The sequence below is a fragment of the Dermochelys coriacea genome, chromosome 6, assembly GCF_009764565.3.
Source record: "Dermochelys coriacea isolate rDerCor1 chromosome 6, rDerCor1.pri.v4, whole genome shotgun sequence".
Classification (NCBI taxonomy): Eukaryota; Metazoa; Chordata; order Testudines; family Dermochelyidae; genus Dermochelys; species Dermochelys coriacea.
Genome location: NC_050073.1, coordinates 43,015,914 through 43,031,865, shown reverse-complemented (window position 1 = coordinate 43,031,865; position 15,952 = coordinate 43,015,914). Strand labels below are relative to the sequence as shown.

Here is a 15,952-nt window from a genome sequence, read left to right as displayed (position 1 = left end):
TGCTATGGCTGAGTCCTGTTGTATTGATCTGAAGGGTCAGAAGAGTGAAACATATTTATAAACACTTTAAGTGTTCAACATGAAAACAGTGATAGAAAGGTTTGGGTTTTTTTCTACAGAGACGGCGGTTTACTTGGCTGCTTGGAATACATCCAAAAGCATTCATTCATTGATCAAATTCGAAAGAACAAGAAATCAAAACAAGCATTGATATTGAAACTGAAACTGAGTAATTATGCAAAACAAACTTAATAAAAGCCTATTAACATCTCTCTTTTTTTGGAGGCAAAATATCAGTCTATTTTTTTCACTAACGCTTTTCTTTGATGAAAAGGAAAGGGTTAATTTCACTCTGTCTTGCTGTTCAAAGTACATTCATGTCTCCTGTTTTTAATAGACAGGCACAAGGTGAAGGTAATACAGGATAGAACTGGTGGGGGAAATATGTCTTTTTTTGATGTTCTTGGAACACTGGATGGCTGGTCAGTAATGAATGTATTTTTAGGCTGGCAAGTCGGCTTGGACCCAGGCTCACATTACAGTCGAGGACATCATCTGATTTGGGTCCTTTCTCTTCAGACAAGGCAGGGCTGGATGTAGTAATGTGTGTGTAGTAATGTGTGTAGTGCAGTTGATTTCAGAATCTGTTGAAAAGCTGGAGTGAGAGAGGGGTTAGGAGGAAAAATAATAGTGGAGCTGAAAGTAACACAAAGGAGGAGGATGACAGAATGGGATCTTATGTGCCTCTGTAGTGCTGACAATTGAGTGTCACCACTTATGGGCTGAGGACTGGATGTCATGAGGGTATGATGACTTTCAGGACTCTCAGGTGAAAATAAAGTTCCGTAAACAAGAGCAAGGCCTGCTGGCCTTCCTTGCGGGAAGAATACCCTACGGTCTGGTCTGCTGTTTCTACTTGGGATCAAGGAAGTTGAGACGAGATGTGATAAGCTGAGCTGGAAAGCCATGCTGCTTTTTAAAAATCTCCTTTTAAGGACCACAAAAGGTGGGAGAGGGGAATGGGTGGTGTAGTTCATCCCCTTGTTATTTCATTCAATTAAATCCATTTCTGTAAGGCCAAACTTGGTATAGGGAACGTTAAGTCCAATCTCTACATAGTCCTTGACCCCTGTCAGTAGGCCTTTTTTGTTTGGACTAATTCAGTCTCTGTCTGGTTTTCTTGCACCTGTTTATAACAGTCTTTTTTGAAAATAGCTTGACCTATTTTCATGGTTAATTTCCAAGCAGGCAAAAGTTATAGACCAGTTGTCACAACAGTCCCCAGGATTTAAAATTTGCCCCTCTTGAAGGCTGCTATCAGATGAATGATGAGCACTTTAAGTGCCTCTTTTGTCTGGGTAAAGGGCACATTCCTGATGTGTTCAATTGTTACTTCTCCAAGAAGACACAAAGTTAGGAAGACCTGCTTCAGGGTCTTTCTTTTGGAGCACTCAAGGTCTGGGGGAGTTGATTCCAGGTTTGCTGTCACATGCCTTTCTCATCTCCTGGGCACCATGGCTCATGTAGGCCTACTCACCAATCCTATTAATATTGAGAATCTTGAGGAAACTCAGACAAGATTCAGTTTCAGTGATCATGGTAGCCCCAGACAGTTCTGGTACTCAGAGCAGGTGAACCTGTCTCCTGACAGATTCTGATCACACTACCTGCTCTACCATATATTGTTCAGTAAAACAGATGTTTGAACATACACCTGGACCCCGTATCATTACATCTGACAGTCTGGATGCAGGTTAGATAGCTGCCACGAAAGAAGTTGTTCAGCTGATGTCCAGACATCTGGGTACATAGCTGAAAAGCCTCTGCTAGACTGTCTTGTGCTGTTATGCAGCAAAATGCGAGAGAATTTCTATTTGGGAAGTACAGTGTCACCTGTGTCCCTGGGAAGCACCTGTTTTGCTATTCTGAACGATCTGCTAACCCCAAAATATTAAGGACTATCCATCAGCTCCCTAAGAATGCATTTAGCAGCAATAGCAGCACATCCTGCTCCTATTCAGGGTCGTATCATATTTTCCCATCCTACAGTTGCTAGATTCCTAAAAGTTCTCATGCATGTATTTCCTTATTCTGGTAGCCACCCCCTTCCTGGGACTTCCACAGTGTTATCTGGCTTAATGGAACCTCCCTTTGAGCACCTAGCAACCTTCTCTTTTACCTAGCTATGAAGACTGCCTTTTTAGTAGCCATAACATCAATTTGGGGAATTCACGCCCTTATGGCTTGTTCCCCTTATGCAGAGTTCCATAGAGATAGGGTGACTCTTAGGCCAGACCTCAAGTTCCTGCCTGTGATTGTTTCTGATTTGCATTAAATCATTTGGTTCACCTCCCAGTTTCTTCCCCAAACCACTCAACCAGAGGAAAGCCAAATTGCAGTCCTTTAATGTGACCAGGGCTATTTCATACTAGGTGGAGATGACAAGTTCCATCAGGAGCTCCTCCAGGCTCTTTGTAGCCTTTGCAGATAGGATTAAGGCTCAAGCCACTTCCATTTAAAGGTTGTCTAAATGGGTATCTCACTGTATTAGATCCTGTTATGAGATAGCCAGGTTAGAACTATCCATGCAGGTTAGCAACCATCCCACCATGATTCAGGCAGCTTCTGTGGCCTTTTTCAGAAATTTTCTTCACAGGGATCAGTCCACATTGTCACCTAGCACTACTACTTAACTGTGGCTTCAGGATCAGATGCTCTCCTTGGTACAGCTGTCCTACAGTCCTTGTTTACATAGGACTCCTATCATCCACTTTCTACCTATGAGGTCATTGCTTGATAGTCACCAGAACTGGGATCCATGAGGCCAATCACTTAAAGAAGAAAGAATGGTTACTTATGTGACAGTAGCTGTGATTCTTCAAGATGTGTTGTCCATGTGGATTCCAAAATCCATTTTTTTCTGCTTTTACCAAGTCCTATAGATACAGGATTCTGTACTGGCGAGGGATGGTTTGGTCCACTCTGCCATTTATGCTCTTGGGTGGCAAGGCGCGAGGATCCAATGGACATTGCTAGCCAAAAGTATCTGATCTCATTGCACAGGACACATACTCACCAGATGCAGAATCCATGTGGACTACACATTACAAAGAACCACAATTACTGGGGAGAAGTAGCCATTCTTTGTTTAAGAAAGGGCCACTTTTGTCTGATTGGCTATAAATCATGCTTTGCTGCAATGTCTGATGGAGACTGAGAACAGATGAATCACATGCTTTGGGTATTTCCTGAGACATTTCTCCTATTTTGGGGTTGAATATTTAACGCTCAAAAATGAGACATTGATAGGACTAGCCAGAGCCATGCAGCTTTGTTATGGCATCTCAGTCTTGACCTCCAGCCTGCTATTCCTGTCTTGAGTCACACCTAAGAAGAGACTCTCTGCCGTTTGTGCAAAGTTTGTATTATGAGCAAACATCCACTATGCACTAGGTTGAGACCAGCTCTGGGCAGGAAATTTGTTGGTACGTGTCTGTGTTTAACAAATCATCCTCATCATTTTATCATCAGAGTCAAGAGTTCAAAGGATAAGCATAATAACCTAATGCACTATTTTGACCTCTCAAACATTGAAGCTGTGAGTATGTAGCACTTCTCATGATCAGACGTTCTCAATGTTGAGGATACTCATCATCTTTCTGTTGCAGGATTGGGCCTTTAGCGTATGTGTACACTACAGTTAAACTCCCACAGCTGGCCCGTGCCAGTTTAATCAGGCTTGCAGGACTTGGGCTAAAAGGCTGCTTAATTCCGGTCTAGTCATTCAGGCTTGGGCTGGAGATCTTTGAGAGCTGAATGTATAGATGAAAGAGAAGGATTTTTCCCCCTACCCTTACTCCTTCCCCCTCCCCACACACATACAGAATCATATTTTAGCAGTTTTAAACAGAAAAGACATCCTGGCTTCGGTTGCCCAAAATCATTCTGAATACAAGAATGCCCTTTGAAGGGAATGGAAACTTTGACATCATGAATCAGAGCTTTCTCCGTGGTGCTTAGTGAATACATTTCTAGTGCTATTTGGCAGCTGCAGATATGTTTGTGGAAAGAAAAAAAACTCAAATATTGATGGGGATTTGGTGCCAGCCACGTATTTTGTGGTTTACATAAGAACCACGTGAGCAGCACACAATTTGTGTCTTCAGGCTCTGTACCTTCTAAATACAGATCCAGCATCAATCATCCTGCCTTTACACTGTGAAAATGTTCTATCAGCACCAAGCTCTTTTGCTGTTAACATCCTGTAAACTTAGGTTTTGGGGACATCCCCATCAAAATATTCATTGGCCTGTCTAAATTTGGACTGATAGCAACCTTACATTTGGTTGCAAAAATGAACATATATTAGCATTTATAAAGATAAGAGGTGGATTTTGAGCAAGGTAATATTATTTATATCAATGAAAGTTTTTAAGGAATAATGCAAATATAGAGGTAACTTTGTCTGAAACAAAACTGACAGGATTTTAAGAATTGCCAGTGTAATGAAACTTTTTTGGTTGTTTTGTCTTTTAATTGCTTTTTTATGTAATGAAGTAAACTGTCAAACATAACACTGTGGCCTTGAAGTGTGTTTTACCAGAACAAACAGGTTTGGGGATATAATTCAGTGTGCAGATTGGGGCCTTTGTTCTGTGTTCTGTCATTGTGTATCATGAGACGGCACTGAGCTTTTTAAAAATGCTTCAGAAATTAATATTCATGAAGGTTTTATAGTCAAGATTGAAAACTTTTTACTGTCCCAAATACTGAGATTGAAGGCATTAGAACTTAGTTTGAAATAAAGAATAATTCTAGTGGAGAGACATTCCATAAAAGCCAAATTCCTAGTGCTGTACAAAATTGAGGGTAGAAAACCTATAGTAAGAGTCTGAGTCTGACGTTTGTTTAGGGGAAAAGTGCTGTATCTCAGCATATCACAAGGGCAGAACAATTTACAACTTACCATGTTGTTTTTTACTGGACAAAGCTGTGTGTGTGCTCTGGCTGTGGATTGAGTTTCCATGTCTAAGCTTCTGTCAAACGTAGTCCATGTTCAACATAGATCTGTGCCCATAGATGGGTCTTTATTTACATGTTTACTGGGATATTTTTAGTACCATTTGCCTTGTTCTGCCTATACCGAGGGTTTTTTTTCTAACATAGACAAGAATAGAAATTGAGATTGCCATTAAGTTACAAGCACAAAATCTTCTATGGCTGTTTGTGTTCATACTTGTTAGAAGTGCAGAGCTATTCTAAAGTACCTTTCAGCATACAAGAATAGTCCTGGGCCATATATCTGGGAAAGCAGTAGTGGTATGAGCACAAATGGGAATCAGAAAACCTTATTATTCCTGTCCCTTATACAGAAATTCAAGGAAGTTCTCCATACCTCAGTTACTGTATCTGTAAAAAGCAGGAGGTGGAAGGGAGGGGAAAAGGAAGGATGACGCTTGCCTACATTTGTAAAGCACTGTAAGATCAGTGGATGAAAAGAGCTATACATTTGTATAGTAATATTTATTACTACCTTGTGGAGGAGGGACTGATTGTAGCCCCTCAAATGCACAGCTTGTTCCTCTTTGGGAGAGCAGGCTTCACAAATTAAGATTTCAATTTAGAATTGACTCCTAAGACTAGAAGGATAAATGGTACAGAGGATAAGGACCCTGAAAAAGAAATTCTATGAGTCTGACCCAAAAATGAGTGATACGTGAATTAGCTCCCATTGTAAAGGGGAAAATATTTACAATATAAATTGTATTTAAATGCAAATTAGGGTAATGCCAAACATACAAGGCCACAGGCCATATCCTGGGTCATGTCAGAGTGGTATGTGGTGCAAAGATACTTTGTGTCAGTTCTGCATACTCCTCCCCCCCAACCTTGGCACCTGTCCAGTGCCTAAAGCAGCTGGATGGCTGATCTAAGTTGCTCATGGCTGTCCACTGCCCCATGGGTCCATTCTGGTAGCTACTGATCACTAGGACACAAGATTCTCCAATCTCTACCCATTCTCTTGCAGTCATGCCCCCTACACCACCCAGAGAGTCCCTTAGGTATAGGGAGTACTCAGGTAGTTAAAGCTGGTTAAACCGGCTTTCCAGCTGCTTTGCAGTGCAAATAGCAGAATGTGTGGTTAAGGGTTATTAGGGTTATTCTCCAAAGTTATTCTGAACAGAATCTCTGGCTTTTACATCATTCTGGATAGAGAGAGATTCCTCTCCTCACTTAATTTAGAAGAAAGTGGAAATCATGACAAACAGTATTTGTTTTCCCTCTCAAGTAGCAGAAGAAGCTTAGTTTGAATTTGGGAAAAGATGATCACTAGAGCAATTGAAGTAAATTAACTTCATGCAGAAAGGAGTTCACATATTAACTAAATTACTATGTTCAGCAATCGGAACAATTAAGCAACAAGGATTAATCAGTTTTTATAAAGAGAAACCTTAATTAAATATAGGGAAATAGAACTGCCAATCCAGCTCTCCATCCTACCCACCCTCCAAACCCTATATAGCTTGCCTGGGGTCCTACATTTTCCCAAATTCATATTTATAACTCTTTATGACAATGTGTTATCTGATGACTGTGGAGTTTCTTTTTTACACTGACTGTTGCCAGTGGAGTTTTAGAATCGAGATTTCCTGTATAGGGGCAGGACCTTTCAGGGTTAGAATCAACTGTCCTCTAATTTGTGTTTAGTTTTAGGAAATGTCAGAACAAATAAGTGTCCTGCATGTTGTGGAATTGATATTATACAGCTGACCATGCCACGGACACTTAATATGCTACATCTCCTCGTAAAAAAGGAATTGTGTATAGTGTTCTAAAGAGCAATACTTATGGCTCCTTTGGGGAGCGAGGGTGGTGGTGGTGGGGGGTCACTTTTCTTTTTTTGGACATTTGATCTGACTGTAGCTGTTCTTTTCAAATAGCAAGTAATTAAAATCACATGTTGATCATCGCAGTGGATGACTGTACTACGATTTATCACCCATCCCTCCCCTCTATGCCTACCCAGCTTCAGAAACCTCGAATTTCTCCTTTTCCTCTGCTGTGTTAGATGTTGCCTGGGGCAGAAGGCAGAGCAACTGAGAAATCAGAGCTGCCTGCCAAAAGCCAGTCATGGCTCACAGTGAAAAAGAAAATACACACTCCCTTTTGGCAAATCAACAACCTTATGTCTGCTTTAAGGGCTTAAACAATATATGGACTTGGCCCAGAAAGGTCCCTCCGAGTTCAATAACAAGCAGTCATTGAAACAGTATAATTTTAAGGGGACAGCTACACATGCTATGCTGAGAGTTGGTACAATGCAGTGTCATTAGATTTCTATCAGTGTACAAGTTGGTGCTCAGTTGTGATCTACTCAGGAACTTTAGTTCCACCCTAGATATTTACACCTATGTGATCTTGTTACCATGCCGCTTCAGAATCCTCCATTACTGTAGGTGCAAAACTAGATGGCTGCATGAAGCAACAACTGTTTTGCATAGATCATTTGCATGGAATTCATAGTCCTAGCTACATTAGTATTCCTAGAAAAATGTCATGACAATTGCCACAAAAGAGATTGGCTTGGTCTCTATGTCTATGTCTACACTACTACTTAGGTTCGCAAAATTTATGTCACTCAGGGGTGTGAATATTCCACCCTCCAGAATGAAATAAATTAGGCCGGCATAAGCATTAGTGTGCGCAGCGCTATGTCGGCAGCAGAGCTTCTCCTGCCCAACATAGCTACCACCACTCATTGGGGGTGGATTAATTATGTTGACAGGAGAGTTCTCTCCTGTTGGCATTGGGTGGATACACAAGAGATCTTACAGCAGTGCAGCTGCATCGGTACAGTTGTGCCACTGTAGGCTCTCTAGCATAGACATAGACTCAGATACAGAACAAATATTCCTTAATATCCAGGACTTTTGTAATTATTACAATGTTTTGATGCTACATCAAATATTTTATTGGGGAAAAAAGTGATACATAAACATTTAAGAATTAGTTTTTACAATGTGTTAATATTAGTACCATAGAGATTGTTCAGAGTCTTGTGTTTAATACTTTTTATAGCAAAAATTCATGAAATGTTTATATGGTGTGGCAAGGCACCTCTTTTCTCTCACCAGCTTAGCGTTTCTCCCCTCTGGCAATGGTGGGCCTGGGGTAATCAGTCCCACTCAGGAAGGGTTTGGCTTCCCCCTTTGATGTTCCCTTGGTTGTGTCTTCAGGGTAGGCCTGAGGGTAAGCCTAAAAGGTGCTCCTTCCCCACTCAAAAAGGGAAATAGTCCCATAGATCCAAACAAAGGGTGATACCTTTCCCTGCCTCGTTGCTGGGATGGGGTGTCATCCTGTTGTTTGTCCTGGGATGTCAGTCTTTCCCCTAGCCAGCATGCGGGCTTGTCTGCTTCCCCTATGGGAAGGAACATAGCCTCTCCACCTGGAGAAGCTACCTCCCTGCTGCTACTAGCCTGGTAACAGCTGGTGGGTCGGTGGCTCTCGCTCTCTTTTTCACTGGAGGAAGGGTTTTAAAAGGTCTCAGGCAGCCCTTAATTGGATTCAGGTGTCTCTAATTAACGTGAGGTAACCCCTTCTCAGTTTGTAGGAAAAGGGGCCTTTAACATTCTAGGACTAACATATCTGCCTTCCACAAAGTGATGGGCACAACTGTGGACCACTAATCCTAAAGAAACATATTTACAGTATAAAGACATCAGTACTGTAGAAACCACACAAGAGGCTCTAACTACATTTAGAAGAAAAATAGCTATTCTTTTAATGAAAGAGTCAGAGAGCGAAGAAGACTACTGCTTATACTTCAATTATGTGACTTGCAAAAAAAAAAAGGCATGATGGTCTAGTGCGACTCTTGTAAGAGGTGGGCACATGTGCCCTGTCTTCCAGAGGGAACCAATGAAGAAAACCTGACTGATGAGAAGAAACAGTACTACCCTCTTGCAGCTGTCCGGCCTGACTTTATCACAGCTGCTAGAGACTTTCCTATTTAAATAATCCTCAGGCTTTTTTGGAGTGGGGAGGGTGGTACCTTTGCCTAGTTCATAGCATGGTGTGATAAACCAAGTCTTGGCTCCTTTACCCAGGGTGTCTTCCACAAAGAATCCGATGAAGTGAGCTGTAGCTCACAAAAGCTTATGCTCTAATAAATTTGTTAGTCTCTAAGGTGCCACAAGTACTACTGTTCCTATATTAGACATTATTTGAAATGTGTCCCCATTCTTCCAATTTTTTACAATACGTAAAAATACAGACAGTGACAGAGCCAGCTTCCCTCATGCAGCCCCACTTGGGTGGCCTCCTTCCTCATCTTCTTGAGGCGTAAGAGTATCTGGAGGCCTATTCAGTAGCTGGTACCGCTCAAGATTGCAAACAGGTGCCAATGTAATCTAAACATGTCTACGTTGGACCTGAACTGAGATATCAAACTCATTTTATACCAAATAATCCTCACTTGGGAACTAATTTAAGTCCCTACCAACTATAACTTTGTCATTTTACCCTCCGTACTGTGTTACATTTTCCTTCTGATTCCTTAAATCTTTCCCTTCCTTTACTCTGACCTCTATTTCCAGATACTAAAATCATATTAATTATTCATATCATACTGCCATTTACCCTTCTTATTTTTTAATCACCAGAAACTTATGGTAGTATATAAATAATATCAGTTAGGCATCCTTGCTATATCTTTGCCTCTGTTTCCAATCCTTCCCTTCTAACTGTATAGAATCTTATTATCATATTTTATCTCCTGACATAAAAGCTGGCTTCTGCAAAGTTCTGTAATCAGCCTTTTCTATTTTACCTCTTCCTTCTCTGTTGAACACAGCTATTTCCCTGTCTTAGAGTATTTAGTTTCTTACTATTTCTTGACTCTAATCCATCTTATTGTGCAGTTCATGTAATATACCCCATTCATCTGTATCCTATATAATTATTATTTACCTCATTTTCTCTTCATACTACAATTGCACCGAGAATGGCCACATCTGTATGGATCATTTCCCATTCATTCCTTTTACAAGATTGGGAGTTTGCTTATGTCATGTTAAGCTCTTTTTACAGCCTCTGGAGCAAGAACAAAATGGTAACAAGGCGGTCTGCCCTCTTTAAGGTAGTGCCAGTGGGCCCTGGCCAGCTCACCCTTTATGGGCATGTGCCCATAAGATAAATGTTCAAAGGGAGCATCAGCAGTTAAACCGGGAATGGGGGCCAGATGTTTTAGTCAGGGGAGTTTAATGCTCACCAGGTAAAAACACTTTGTGGAGTTCAGTGATGGAGGGGAGGGGAGGGAAACCTGGAGTCTTGAGGGACTTGGAAGGAGGCATGTAAGGGTAGTTAATACTGCAGAGAGAGGCCTCTGTCTTAGTTTGCTTACCTGTAAAGTGGAGGTAAATACTTCCTTGGGGTATTGCAAGGATTAACTAATTAATGTTTGCAATTTGCTTTGAACATGGATAGACCTAGATGTGTTTTGTATTATTAACTGTTTTATTGTTTACTGGGCTACAGATTTCTTCTTGAACTGGCTCTAAATTGAAGGAGTCCAGTTCCATCTCTGTTACTGATTTCTGACACCATGCCAAATGTGAAAAAGCCCAGTATTCTATTCCAAGGTCTTCTGTGTGTAAAAGGGTTATACAGATCCCCCTGTATGACTTATCTTTGCTGTAATTCCTGTCAATTGCTAGACAGGAAACATTCTCATTTTACTACGGATTTGTCTTCCCACCCCTATTTGTCCATTTCATCTACCTTTTGCATCTTATCGTAAACCTATGTCATGAGCTTTCCAGGGCAGGGATTGTCTTATTACTGTTTGTGCAGCACTTTAATTGGGCCCCCATGTGCTACTGCACTCCTAATAATAACCATAATAGTAATAGAGGGCTTTTATAATCTGGAAACATATTTGGGAGTCTGATCCTACAACGGATCTGCACATGGAATGCCCAGTGACGACTTTGGTTATTCATACAGAGGTCTGCAAGAAGTCCTGATGGATTAGAATTTGCTTACTCAAGCTTTTGCATATAGGTAGGATATGTTGCTCAGAACTTCCAGGAAGGGGAGCACATTACATGTATGTGTCTCTTTCTTTAGTAACACAAAAAACAATGTTTCAGTTCCCAGGCAAACCACATCAGGCCTCACCTCATGAAGAGAGGATGGGTCATTGCAGCTTGGGACTTCCAAGAAAAAAAAAAGACAAAGGTGAAAAAATGAGGGCTCCTCAAAGGCTCTGAGGAGGATTCTGTTGATCTTCATTCCTGGGGGGTAAGGGATCCTTCTGAAAATTGACCAACAGTGGCTTCTCGGCCAATGTGTAGACATACCCACACAGTGAGATTTTCAAAAGAACTGGTCATTGGCATAACTCTGTTCCCACTGTAGTCAATGTAAATTTCATCCTTGAATAATGAGAGTGGAGTCAGGACAACTCAGCACCTTTGAAAATCCCACTATATACCAACTCTGTAAATGTTCTGATGCACACTTTCTTCCTGGTGCCCCGCCTCAGTAGTACGACTGGAAGGTGGTGATTTCCATGGAAGGAAAAGGAGGATGAATCCTGTTCCCTCAGGCCATGGGATGGATATGCTGCTTCACTGAAGTAACTTTTACAGTTGTAGCACTCCACAGTGGGGTAGTGAATACATGCAAAATAGGGTTGTTGAGTCTCTCCACAAATCAAAGGTTAATCTTTAATTATAGATTATGTCATGTGATGAAACCTCCAGGAATAGGGCCAACCAAAACTGGGAACCCTAGCAAATAATCATGGCTCCCAAACAATTTGCAGGGGATCCCTAGAGAGCTGGATGTGCATATCCTGTCAGGCCAACTGAAATCCTGCCCCTTCCAAATCAACACAATTGCACCAGCTCACTGCACCCCCGAAGACGCAGAATTTGGTCCACTGTGAGTAACTGCAGCCTGTTTCAGTATGTAATTTCTAAAATCCAGGGAATTTTGTGAGTAAACATTTTATAGATTCCAACTGAGGTTTCTAGTTACCATTCTTACATTTTACTGCCTCCATGACTGGAAATTTCTGCCAGCTGTCTACTTAAGAGCAAGTGGTAATCTCTCTTCTCCTCAGGCAAATTTGGCACCATGTTTATTTTCAGTACATGTTTGTTATCATAGGACAAAAATCCTAGCATGTTATATTTGGCCCTCTACTGAGATGCAATGATCGTCTTTCTTGAACCTGCGTGGGTAGAGTATTAAGTAACTTGCTCCATGCAAGTACAAACTGAAGAGGAACCCTGACCAACACACTGCTGATTGTCTAATAACTTTGGAGTTTCCATGTTGTTATGGTTCCAATATTAAGAACCTTTTTTCCACTGCAATGAACAAAGGAGCTTTTTCTGTGATACAAAGGTTGTGTGCAATAAAATGTGACTGTAGATTAAGGTAAACATTTACAACGCGTATTCTTTTGTCTCCTTTTTTCTTGTTTAGATTGAAAACATAGATGCATGTCTGAGTTTCTTGGCTGCCAAGGGAATAAACATACAGGGTCTATCAGCAGAGGGTGAGTCAATCTGTCATTCCAAAATTTATCTTCTAATGAGGGACTTTCAATTTAGGTATTTTTCCTCCAATTTTTTAAAAAAATACAATCAGGATCACTGGAGATTTAATAAGACTTGTGCTGTTGTGTTTTCCTCTCTTTTTTGCATCCACTGTAGGAAAGGTAAGTAAAATACATGCTGGACTCAATGCTGTTAACTCTTTTACTTTAAAAATAAACAATGGGAGGGCATTAGATTCATTCACTTCTTTTAAAACAAAACAAAACACATACACCAAACAAACTAACCTCGCAGTTGAGTTCTAGAAATGACACAGTGAAAAACCAAATCCTGTGTATTTATGATTGTGACAAAAGCAAAATATATCTGAAATAGCAGGATGTGAAAAAAGTACAGAATTCAATAACTACAAAAAAATACATCTGTAATCTTGTCATGCAAACATCTGCTCACATGCATAATTTTACAAGTACAGTAGTCCCGTTGTAGTTGAAAAATATAGTTATGCATGTGTGTAAACGCATGTAGGATCAGGACCTATATTTTTACCACATTGATTCTTTAGCAATGATGCAATTAATCATTAAAGTTTTAATTTTAAAGTGAAAACTGGACTGTTAACACCCCATGACTTGATGTTTTACGAAACTAGAAATGCTTTGGCCTATTTTCTTAAACAAATGTTTTAGTAGTTCTGTCCTGAAACGAAATGTTTTATTGTTTTGTGTTGGATGTCTATTGAAAAGTGTCTAGTTACATTTTTTAAAAAGAAACTTCTGTTTTGCTGTTCTATTTATTTTTCTTTAGTATGTACATTTTTACATGTACCTCTGTAAGTGCATGTAACAATGAAATAAATTCAAATGTTACAAAGCAAAACAAAAATAAGTGTCCCCCCCTTAATCAGTCCATCCATTGAGACCATCCGTCCCCAACCACATTATATTAATAATCACCCAATGCACAGACTGTAGTGCCAGCATCAGGTTTCACCTTTACTTTCACTTAAGTATGTTTGAAAAAGCAAGCAGGTGCCAACAACCAGAGTAAGCAGAGTCAGACTCTGAATGTATTAGGTTACACCTACCTCAGTATTTCCGAGAACAAGTAATTGGATTTGCAAGTTCAGGTGAGATGACTTTCTTGGTTTAACTTCTCAAATAAGTTTGCTTGCAAGCTTGAGTTTGGAGAGCTGGTTACTTTGCAAAGTTTTTGCATGTGTATGAATAACTTAGTTACCTATGTACTGAAAGCTATGATTTCTCCCTCTCCGCTCATGTGGCTGCTGAAAAAGCAAGGTGAATTTGATAGCCTGTCTGATCAGGTGATTGACAATTCTTAAAGAGAAGAGCTGCAGGCCCTCTCAGCTGGAACAGAAAAGCTTTTCTCTCTTGGCTTTACCTGCCTGGTTGCCAACAACCAAAATCCGCTGGCTGGCTGTAAGCATTAGTGTGCATAGCGCTGGGGGATTCCCAACTCTTCATGCCAAAAGGATAATTCTATTCGGTTTCTAGCTGTCTCACGCTCTTAGTGGAAGACTAACTGATTATATTTATGCTTGAAGTACAGTACTCAATGGATGAGCAGTGACTACAAAATTCCCGGCTTCCTGCTACCCACAGAACTGAGTGAGAAAATTTAGAAACAAGATGCATTTCTTTTAATTTCTAAACAATTGGAACATTAGCATTCCTCCCTTTTGGGGTTATACTGTGTTGTTACATGCATTCATAATATGAGACACAAACTTTGAATTAAGTGTGTGTGAGAAAGAATTCCCCTTTAGGAAAAGTAGATTATTATCTGCAAAACACAGATGCCTTTCTGCAATCTAAGGGTCTAAAAGGACAGCCAGTGTTGTTCAGAAGGAAGATCCTTAACATAAATGTGTTTAACTAGAAGTATTTTTATGGTGAGTTTGGTACTCACAAACTACTAGTTCCACATTTGTTTCTCCCCAAAGTGGATTTTCAGTGGGGTGATAATTACCTGAAATAATTGCTTCTCTAAATGTAAAGTCAAATTTAATGTCATTTGCTTCAGTTTCAGGATTTTCCACTGAAGTTTCTTTTCACAGCACTTCACATATTACTAGGCTCTGGCTGTGAGCTTAAGACTCTTTTTTGACCTGGTTGGATGGTGACCCCTTTACCTTCAACTCTTAAATGAAACAAACCATCCCCTATTGAAAATAGGTGATGTTATTAAAATATACCCCAGATAATCCACAGGCGATGAAATATATGGGGAAACCGTTGTCTGACTGTAAAGTACATTCAAGTAACTTAATAAAGATATAGCATCACCCTGTTGCTAAGCATAAGTGACCAGCAACATTTGCAATGTTCACCAAATGCACCTTGCCACTACAGCATATTAAAATATGCCATATTGTACGAAGAAGAGAGCTAGTGCAATTCTTGCTTCAAACGAAACATGCTCTTTTGAGATTCAAAAAAGATCTCAGAAAAGAGATTCAGAAAAGATCAGGCCCCTTATCTCCCTCCCAGTCACCTTCATTTCATTTGCACCCACGACTTATTGTCTGGGGATAACAAGGTGACGCTCTCCCTCATTGTAATACATGAGGATTTAACTGCCACTTTAAAATGTTGTGTGTTTAAAAAAATAATAATTTTATTCGTCTTGATAATGATAATATGCAGAAAGCAGCAGCAGACCATTAATACATGCAGTAGTATTCTGATGATATGAGAACAGTTGGCTCAGTGTAAACAATCCTTTCCTACCGACTGCCCTAAATTGGATTCAGACATAGGGAACAGAGGTCTTCTTCCCCTCCTAGGAGAAGCTTTAAGATAATGGGCCAAATCATTTCTCCCATTTTCACCCGGATAGTCCCTTTGTAATCAGTGGGGCTACTCAATTGAGTGAAGTGAGTGGGATTCAGCCTAAAACCTCTAAAAGGGGACCTGCTTGTCAGTATATGATGATAAAACAGAAAAGGCAAACCTGGCTGCTTCTGTACAATAAACTTTCCTTTTCAACCCAGATGAGAGAGAGACATTCCCTTGCATGTTTCACCTCGTGTAACTTTGTCAGTATGTTGCAAAATCCCAGACAAACCAGCTGAGGTGATGAGAAAACTGTCTTGACTAAAATTCTTTACTCAGCTAACCTTAGAGGTCCATAGGCTCTCCCGCCAGATCACAAGCCACTCTCAGCAGAGCCCCAGGGTATCGGAGAGGCATGTTAACCGTGACGGGAAGCAGGCATCTCATAAAAAACAAATAAGAACATTGAACCCGGTTAAACAATGCCATAACCAAACAAGCCAGTAAAGTGTTGCTAAGATCCAGTGGGTCAAATGCAAATAATTTTATTTATTCCCTTTGCAAAGCCAGGAGGAAGTAGGAGTTTAT

At 40.4% G+C, this 15,952-nt stretch overlaps 1 protein-coding gene across 10 annotated transcripts in view; it reads left to right on the top strand.

Moving 5' to 3' along the window:
- The window catches only part of NAV2 (neuron navigator 2), a 642,916-nt gene that overhangs the window by 448,076 nt on the left and 178,888 nt on the right, over positions 1-15,952 (top strand). For all 10 annotated transcript variants that reach the window (XM_038406029.2, XM_038406028.2, XM_043516356.1 and 7 more), the window contains one exon: positions 12,496-12,568. In XM_038406029.2, coding sequence (XP_038261957.1) covers positions 12,496-12,568 — 73 coding nt within the window. The remainder of the gene's footprint in view (positions 1-12,495; positions 12,569-15,952) is intronic.